We start from the raw sequence: 10367 nt of genomic DNA, 5'->3' as shown, positions 1-10367 counted from the left end.
GAAGATCAGGATGCCATGAAAATGTCCATGCATTAATAGTTTCAGAAGCAGGACTGCGTGTTTTACCACACTGGAATATATGTCCCTGTTAAAACATGGACCAGAACTGTGTAAATGGATGGAGGTTATATGAGAGGTCATAAATTAATCATTGGTGTCATGTTTTTTCAACCTGTGCAGTTGCATTTCAAATTCTTGACAAATTTAAGAGAGAGAGAGAGAGAGAGAGAGAGAGAGAGAGAGAGAGAGAGAGAGAAGAGGAGGAGGAGGAGGCATTACTTTTTGACCGACCCTCAATTATAAGTGGAGTACAGGCGAACAGGGAATCATTCTAGTGATTATATGGACCACACATTGGGAGATCCTCTGACATGAGCAACTTCCATAAAGGGCAGAGTGTTATTATAGCCAAGCTCTAAAAATGAGTGTCTTGGAAACGGCAAAGCTTCTTTGCTGTTTGCAGGCTACTGTCAGGAGCATCTTGGAAAATGGTTTGAACAACGGTGAAACTAAGAGTAGGCAACAAGGTGTTGGATGTCTGCACCTAATCACAGGCTATGGAGGTTGGAGGCTTGGTCGTTCAGTAAAGCAGGATAGGCAGCAATCTGATGAGCAAGTGGTATGCTAGTTCAGTAACAAGTGTTGCACTTGAAGAAAACAATCCCTCTATATTCCATGTTGACCCATCAACATCATTAGTTACCACTGCAAAGAGCATCAGATCATCGAGAATAGACCACAGACCAATTGAAACATGTCCTGGTTGGATGAATCGCGTTTCTTCTGACACCAGGTAGATAATCATGCCTGCATATGCTGTCATCCAGGAAAACAGCTGCTTAAAATATGTAGTGTGCCATAGAAGCATGCTGACACTGTCTAAATTATTGTGTGGGGGATATTCAGCTGGGCTAGGGGATGTAAGTGAAGGCAACATGATAACGGTAGACAAAAAGAACGTTACTGTGGACCATCTGCATCCATTCCTGCTTAATGTCTATCCACGAGGTGATGAGTTGTTCCAGCAGGATAAATCTCCATGTTGCAAGTTCAGACTAATGATATAGTGGTTTGAGGAGCATGATAGTGACCTCACATTCATTTCTGAGGCTTCAAATGCTCCCACACTGTACCCAGTTGAGTACATCTGGGACATTATTAGGTGTCAGCTCCATATCCACAAACCAGTGGCCTGTAATTTACCTGTGCAGAGAAACATGGTGCCACATACCCATGGAATTCTAACAAGGACTTGTCAAATCCACGTTACACAGGATCATTGTTGTATTGCATTTCACAAGCAAACCACCGTGCTATTAACATTTTGGAAACCAGCTACCTAGTAGAATATCAGGCCTAGGAAACCGACGATGTATGCCATTACTTAAAGCATTACTGACACATACGTAACTGATGTATCTTCAAGACTAATACATATTAAAATAGGACCAAGCTTCAAGAATTATTTTTCATATTTACTTTAGTTCTTTGAGAAATTACAAATTCTAAAATAGTGGCAGAAAGTATAATTATACTTCCAAGACAAAAGTGAAAGTTGAGTTTAGAAGCTCAAACAAGACAATCTGTGTCAGTCACTTTTTATTTTCTCCCAAGACGCATTTCGAGAATTTGTACTATTGTCTTCAGGTGGAAAACCTAGCTGTCTGTTTTGGTTACATTTTGCTAAAAAAATTAATAATAATAACAATAATAATAATAACAACAATAGGCACCTGTTATCATCATATGACACTCAGATCATACATTTGAAGTGGTGATGGAGTTACTTACAATCTGTTCCAGTGTACATGGTAAAACAGCCACAGTTTCCTTAAAAGACAGTCCAACATGGATGACATAAGGCAATGTGAGTTGTTGAGCAATTTCTTCCTCTCGAGCTTCCAAAATTTCTCTCTCTCAACAAATGTGAGATATTTGTAGCAGAATTACAGCTATGTGTGAAACCTAATGAGTACAAGCAGGAATTTGTCACTGTGATCATACTGGCTCAGCCAATAGAGACAGCAGCAGTTATGTTTATTAATGTTTCTTTCGAAGTAATTCTAGATATTGTCAACAAAAGGCAGCACCAGCCAAGGTACAGGCAGTGAGGTGTCCGTACATCGTTCTTGCACAAAATATGAGCAAGTGTACAGTGACAGGTGGCTCACATGTTGAAAAGACTGCGGCCCCAACTATACTCAAGGACGATCTTTCTAACAAAAAGTTGTGAACCGAGCTCTACTCGGGCTTGGTTTCCGTGTTAAGCTGCAATACATAATGTTTTCACTCATCAGTGTATGTTCAGTTATGAACAGTGAAATCTCCTCTACTATATAATATAAATGGTTTTAGTTCAAATGGTTCTTGCACCATCAAACAATGTAATACTAAAAAATTGTAAAATACAGTTTTCACTGATGAAGAATTAGTGAGGAATGTAACAATGTTATGAAAAGGGAAGTTGCTACTCACCATATAGCAGAGATGCTGAGTTGTAAATAGGCCTATATGCCTATCTGTGACTCAGCAACTTTCCTTTTCATAATAGAATTACTGAGGAAGTTTGATTTAGATCACCCAAAATTACTGGGATATTCACACAATGAAGGTGTGTGTGAACAACTGATGGTGATCGCAGTGGAAATGACATACATGTGGTGGTAACAGAAAAAAGTTCAGTAGTCCTTGTGCAGATGGAAGTCAGACTGCAGTCACTGGAGAATGTTACGATATCAGGTGGTTTGCATTTGAAAGAGATGTCATGAAAAAAGGAAGTCATCAGTTTCATTGTAAAAGAAACCAACAGCTAAGCTGCACAGTTTTTAGATGGCAACTATGTACATGGAAGTGTGTGGAGTAACCATTGAGAAGAAATGAATTCTGAATAAATCTGAAGATTTTTCGGCAGTTTTATGCAGATGTACCCAACAGCATAAGATTGTTGAAGTACAAAAGTTCTGTTCCAGAATAACATTGTGTCTACAATAATGAGCATAAATAACTTTCTATTACTCCCACAAAAAGTGAAAACCCCGCTAAGTTCAAGAAAATATTTAAAAATTGCAAATAAAATTCTTTACAGGTGATTACTGTTGCTATAGATGAAATCATGGTACCATTTTGAGACCAACTATCATTTTTACAGTATATTTCAGGTAAAAGACATGAATATGGCGTTATACAGTATTTAATTCAAGATGAGTGGTGGCGGGGTGTGGGGTCATGGAGGACAAGTAGGTGATCAATACAAATTGTCAAAATCCAATTAATTACACATCTTTATTCTTACAATACATTTGTACACACAAGTGGTCGAGGTTCTGGTTCCCTTCAAACTTAAACTCAGAGTAGATTCCACATGGACGGATATTATTTACTGCCAGCGGCCTCATGTGGAGTCAGCTGATGCAGGAATGTGCATTATGAGCAATGCGAGAATGCTCTTGCACTCTACTTCCATGGGCTCTTCCAGCACCATTCCCAGTAAACAGAAGCTACCAAAGTGGCTCATTTAAAGACAGTATCTCTATCATACTATTTCTAATATTGTGGCAAAAATGTGGTGTGATCACACACCTGACTTATTACATTTAATTGGTAACAGATGATAAATTGACCAGTGTCACTAGCAGTAATGATTTTTTTCAGGAGGTGCAGAGGTCTTTGACTCTAAGAACAAAAAGTAATCAAATGTAACAGAAAAGTTAATAAACTGTTTGATAACAAAATTGTAAGACTAAGTATTCTGTATAGCTTGCTGCCATTGCTCAATAATGTTATAAGAATGGAATGGATGTTCTACATATCTTATGTTCAGCTTAAACTGAAATTGAAGGAACTCATTCAGTGGAATAAATAGATATACTGAACAGTCAAGTACTAAAGGAATGTCATATAAGGAAGTCCAAACTGAAATTGGCTCCCTTGTTACATTAAAAGCTGAACTGGTTATTTCGCTCAATCGCAATGCAAGTGAACCATGTAAAGTTCTAGTTCAGCAATCCACCTACTGATTCCGAGGCAAACTGCAGACCATACCAGACGGTGACCAGATGGCAAGCCATAATAGCACTGCATATATTTTATGCACAGTGACCTATGCATGCTGCACAAATGTTCCATCCAAAAACTTAGCAGAAAGAATGAATTATTAATTTGGCAAAGGCATTGTGTCATAACTATTATACAACAGCTCCTCTCACAAAACTGCTTCTTGAAACATAGACATATGGTGTGAACACTGAAAGAGAAAAGAAAGCATCTTCCCACAATTATAAACAGCATAAAGAAAGTGAAGTAGGTGGGTGAAGAATCGTCTGGTGGCACTGGCAATGGAAAATGACGGACAATGGAAGGAAAGAAGTGAACTGTTTTTTCTGTCAACAACACATATGTTACATATGGTTCTATCAGATAAGGATTGATCTGGAAATGAAAAACTAAAACCTATAGTAGTAGTTTGTTGTTTTACACAACCCATAAGCAAAGAGTAGACACCCCAGACCAAATGGCTAGTTTCTTCTTGCCATTAAACCAAAAAAAGTTCAATACTATCACAAAATCATCATCTAATTCCTCACCCGAGAGGTAAATGATTCAACAGTGCATAAGAAATTAAGTGGAAACAAAATGTGAATAAAAAAACTTCTTGGTACACATTACAGAAAACTTTTTTTGAAGTGTCAACTAAAGAACGATGTTTCCAAGGCACTAGCAGCCAATGAAGATTACTAAAATTTCAGGAAATACCTAAAACCACTTCACTAATGAGTGAAGGAGACAGTCACACTCTGCAGAAGCTGCAACAAATGGTTCTGCTCACCTTGTTATTCACAAATTTCTATGTACCTGTGACCACTATGCTAAACACCTACTCTATAATTTGTACATTGTATACATGCTCAGTTTCTTTCCTTATTGCATAAGGATGGAATAAAATAAGGTTTTGTTATCCTGAATTGGCCTGGCACTGAAATGTCCATCATCACGACACTCAACATGTTAATGTCACATTGATGCTGGTGTTGTTAGTACTTATTTTTTTAATGAATGAGGGGGAACAAAATAACTTTTACACTTATGTGAGAAATAATTCTGTTATGTGCCATAAATCATACAAAAATGTAAAATAATGGAAGGACAGCTACTCACCTTTAGTGGATCAATGCATGGAGCACAAACACATAACAGTAAATGGCATTCACACTAGTTTTTGAGTACACACACACACACACACACACACACACACACACACACACACACACACACACACCAAAAAGCACCCTCTCATGGTCACAGTAAAAAAAGTCTTGCAGTAGCTATGGAAGCTTGCGTCTGAGTGTGGATGTGTGTACTTCAGCAAGAAAAAGAGCTAGTGCTTGGAAGCTTGTGTGAACGTTGTTTTCAGTTATCTGTTGCTGTGCTCCATTCTTTAATCTTCTATATATGCGAGTGGTTGCCTTATTTCACATATTGCTCCAACCAGGAATTTCCGTCATTGTTAAAAATCATTTAAAAAAATTCATGAACCACAGCCATCTTGACAATATGCACAATGTTTAACAGCTGCACCAATTCATTTTCTACTGAGTAGGTTGGTGTCCAACTATTTGTTCACCATCCCAACTATACAACATGCATTTCTGTAAACACGATATCACCAAAAACACGACAATTATTTTTAAAGAACTATAAAATTTGAAAATTAAAGGTATTCTTGCTTCTTTCCTTCCTGGTGCCCAGTATCCAACCAATGCTGCGTTAGAAATAGTATGGGACTTATCCTTATTTTGATGGAGAACCAACCATACTTGAATACAGGGTAATATTACAATGGGGTTATCAATTCAAATAGCATTTTAAAGCTACAGCCAGTGCCCATGATACAAAAACATCTAGCTGATGTTTTGACTCTAGAACCTGAATGTCGGTTTAAAAAAAAGATTCGCGAGATTGGAAATAAGCTCTGAATAGAATAAAGATGCATCTGCAAAACATATACAATTGGTGTCAAATATATGGGCTACTATCCCTGAAGCTGTGAAGACTCAACTTTAGAAAGACTGCTCTAGGCTCTGTAATATCCACTGTGAAATAAAGACCAGTAACAAATGTGCTCAGTAGTGGCCCAACCTAACAATTCATGCACAGTCTGCCAGATTTATGTACAGTGCAATTATGTGAAGAAATGAATCCACCTTGTTAACAACACATTTTATGGGCTCATGATTTCTAACACCATTAACAAACTCCACTGATGAATCAAGATATATCATTAGTGTGTGGTCACCTTACAAGACCGCTTGGGGGCCATTTACATCTCTTCAAACAGTAAAATAAAAAGATATTCCACCTGAAAAACAAACCTGTATTATCTCAATAACGGCTTTGCTGCTAGGTTTACTTGATGTTAATCCAGCAGATCACTTATGGAACTGATAACTGTAAATATCCATTTCTACAGTTCCTAAATATTTCAAACTACACACATTAACTTCCTGCAATTCCTGAATTTAGAGATGATCTTCCAAAGACTCAACCAAGAATGGTGATGCAGTGGCTAATGCACTGGATTCAAATGAAAGAAAAGTGGAGTAAAAATCTCCATCTGGCAATCCTGTATTGGGTTCCCGTAGATTCCATAAATTACTACAAGAAGAAGATATTGTATTTCAACAAGGAAATTATTGTGTTAAAATACATGACTTTATGATAATTGTCCTTTTAAAATCAATTTTGGTAACAATTTATACTTACCAATTATGAAGACTGTGGTCAACGACCACTCAACTGCAGAGAAGGGGCAATGAAAACAAAAGGTACAGGTCTATTCACCCACTGTTTTGTATTTATTTCTCATATCACAGAAATGCAAAAACAATATCTACATATATACCTCTCTCTTAGCTAAGCGTAAAGTTGAAAAATGTTGCAACATTGGCAGAAATTCTTGTATACTACTTCTTCAACTGCTATGACAGCAATAACAAAAGACGACATACATCATTCAACAAAATATCTGTACATCAAGAAAATTAAATACCATACAGCAAAAGTACATACATTTAAGTAGTTGACTAATAACAATAATAATGCTTCAATAAAAATTTTGAAGGTCAAAGAAACACTCCAAAATAAAGAGACCCCAACAGGTTTCTCAACCTTAAAAATGAGAACTTTCACAATTAATCAGCAGATACGAATCCCTGCCTCATGTACAAATGACACAGAATTTCTCTAAACAAGTAATGGCAAAACAGTGCAAAGGCAATGAATAGCAATAAATACACTAAAGACTTTGAGCAGACGTGTAGGCAATGATACTGAAATGGAATGTTTACAAATGTACCTGAAAGAAACATGTAGAACCACTTTTTTATGCACATCTACCATGGGATTCTGTAATGCAATGGCAAGAACAAAATCACATTAAAAAAATTAATGTCTATGAACACTGAAAGTAAATAAGCAGGAGCTGCCACAGCAATGTGCATATAATGCGAAATTCCCACAGATTAAATGAACTTTTTTGTCTGTAATTGTTGAAAACAGCCAACTAAACTGCATATGCAACACATTCTGTCAGACAACCAAACTTTTAACAGATGTCATTTAATTTACACAATAATGATTTGTTCACATTTATATCCAGACATAAAACTGGAAGTTAAATTCTTCAAAACTTTATGTCATGAAACTTCACAGTCAAATGAAGACATGAAAAATCAATACATGGTTCTGTTACAAACGGCACAGAATCCATCAAAGCACACAACATGTATATTGGAATCTGGCAATGTAACGTGTAGAAAAATAAGCACACAAACTACTACATTAACCAAATAGTACTTGTGCAATACTTCATTCACTGGGGACAAAATATGGCCATACTTCAGTAAATTTATTATTCCTAACACATGCTTACAGTGAACTTGGTCCGCTATGCCTATAATAGGCCATTTGTTCCTTTCAAAAAATAGTTTCATTAATTATACAAAACACATAATGCTTTGGGTTGACATTTTCCCATTCACCACAGTCTGCATACTTTCATCATGATACCTACTCAATTACTTGCCAGATATACATAAATATTTTAAGCTGTCCTCCTTTACAACTAAGGCCAATAAATTATCTAATCACTAGATAAATATCTGAATAATCACCCACATAATTTAACACCACATTCATTTGACACACACACCAATGTTTAAATGGTAGTTAATTATCGCAACTAACCACTGGTCCAAAATCAGCAAATGAGCAACATCTATTTCATTTTCTCTCCTTAATACAGTCTTACAAGAGCACTAATACACTCACCACAAACTAAATAGATCATGTAGGCAGAGCCTTACACAGTCTACATTCTTTAATGTTTCTGATAACTTTATACTTATTCAATTAATAGGCCTGAAATATTAGTAGTAGCAAATAAATTCCACTACTAACCACTGAATTTAAAATATCTCAACCTTTTGTAAAGTTCTGATAAAATATACTCAAGTGAAAGAATTTTATAGAAACTTGTTGATTTTATTTACAAAAAAACTGACAGCACAAAAAGGTAGGTAGTAACAACAAATGACACTAAAATACTGCCCCTCACATGTAAACTCCGAAGAATATAAGAATGCAGTACTTACAAGGCACCTCTGTGTTTGAAAAATTACTTTAACTTTTCAAGATACTGCCAAGAAATTTTCTGAAAACAAAATATTATTAATAAGCACAATATAAACAAAATAAAAGACATAATAATCAAAGGACACAGGATGTATTTGTAGATAAACTGGGATTTGATGAACACTAGGGGACAAAAATGTGCTCTTAATAATAACAAAAATTAATATCCCCATTAAGAAATGACAGAACAGAGGAAGAATAGGTAGATTGGAAAACAACTCACAAAAACTACTGGGCTATGAGCAGTAAGGTAATAAAGAAGAAGTTACATTAAATCCTTTTAAATGAAAACTAAACAAGAGGAACCCTACGTTATACAATGTCAATCTTTAGTCATCTACTCCTCCTCCCCACTCCTGCTCCCTGGATGTAGGGTGTGTCTTCGGTCTAGTTTGATGCGGCTCATCGTGATGTCCTCTCTGACAGTCTCTTCATCTCACAATAGCACTTGCACCAAATATCTTCAATCATTTGTCTTCTCATACAACTTTTGCTCTGTGATACTACAGAAGTTTTTCTCTGATGTCTCAAAATCTGTACTATTATTCTGTCCCTTCTTCTAATTAGACATTCCACATATTCCCTCCTCACTGGTTCTGTATAGAACCTCCTTATTTCTTATCTCACCTTCTTACCATGCCACACAATTTTCAACATTCTGCTTTAACACATCTCAAATACTTTGATTCGCTTCTTTTCCCAATTTTCCCACTGTCCACAATTCACTTTCATACAATACTTACTTTGTTTAAGATGGTGCATATGAAATTCTTCTGAATATCTCGTGATATGTCGTCAGTGTCATAGATTCTACACAATAAACTAAATAACTGTTTGGTTGCTACTTCTCCCAGATATTTTAGTGATCACATAGGAATGTTACATTCTTCCTGCCTTGGATTGTAAGTCTTTCAGACCACTTCCAAACTCCAACTGCAATACTGTATCCCCTCTGTCCTGGGAATCAAAACCTATTACACCTGCATGCACTCCCTCACGGTATGCTTTATACTCATCCATTTGATAGGTCTCATATTTATCTATGGGACTGTGTGGGCAATATTCTTCCAAAAGTTGTATGTACATAGGGGGGGGGGGGGGGGGCTATCTTCCAGGAAAAGGAGAACTGACAATAATGTGACACCATAAAAGAAGCTGTTGATAGCAAATGAACTGGTTCAGCATTCTCTAATCACTGGATTATCATAGTTTGTCACACAATTACTTTTTTTTATGGCAATGATAATCCAGTCCAGAAAGAAGTAGAAAATTGTCACTTTATCACTAATAGCAAATTGGACACTGCCAACTGAGCACACAATGAAAAAAAAAAGGTCTCTGCCCTGTTGAATTGCACAGTGCTGTGATAGTAAATATACAATAGGGAATATTTCCCTCCTGTCACAAGAGAATATTCTGATAAGATGTAATAGTATTAGTAAGCCTCTAGAAGACATTAATAACATGAAATAATCATAAACCATTTAAATAATTTAGTTCTGTTTTCTGCTCACATCAGTAGGACCATTGTGTTAGCTTCTCGGCTGTTGGTGCTAATTACAAATCTAATTTTTACGTTAATTCTATGTCAACTTCATATAACCCTAATTTTTAATCCAAGACCCCAAGAAAGAAATGAAACAGAAAAATCATGGAAAACTTAATAATGTACTAACAGC

The 10367-nt window shown here is 36.2% G+C and overlaps 1 protein-coding gene across 4 annotated transcripts in view; it reads right to left on the bottom strand.

Moving 5' to 3' along the window:
* Positions 1–6828: 6828 nt before the first annotated feature.
* Positions 6829–10367, bottom strand: part of LOC126334816 (lysophosphatidylserine lipase ABHD12) — a 96194-nt gene continuing 92655 nt past the window's right edge. For all 4 annotated transcript variants that reach the window (XM_049997457.1, XM_049997458.1, XM_049997459.1 and 1 more), the window contains exon 10: positions 6829–8707. In XM_049997457.1, coding sequence (XP_049853414.1) covers positions 8677–8707 — 31 coding nt within the window. In that variant the 3' untranslated portion in view covers positions 6829–8676. The remainder of the gene's footprint in view (positions 8708–10367) is intronic.

Source organism: Schistocerca gregaria, chromosome 2, assembly GCF_023897955.1.
Source record: "Schistocerca gregaria isolate iqSchGreg1 chromosome 2, iqSchGreg1.2, whole genome shotgun sequence".
NCBI classification, from domain to species: domain Eukaryota; kingdom Metazoa; phylum Arthropoda; class Insecta; order Orthoptera; family Acrididae; genus Schistocerca; species Schistocerca gregaria.
The sequence above is the reverse complement of the archived record's forward strand: the minus strand, read 5'-3'. Positions and strand labels throughout refer to the sequence as shown.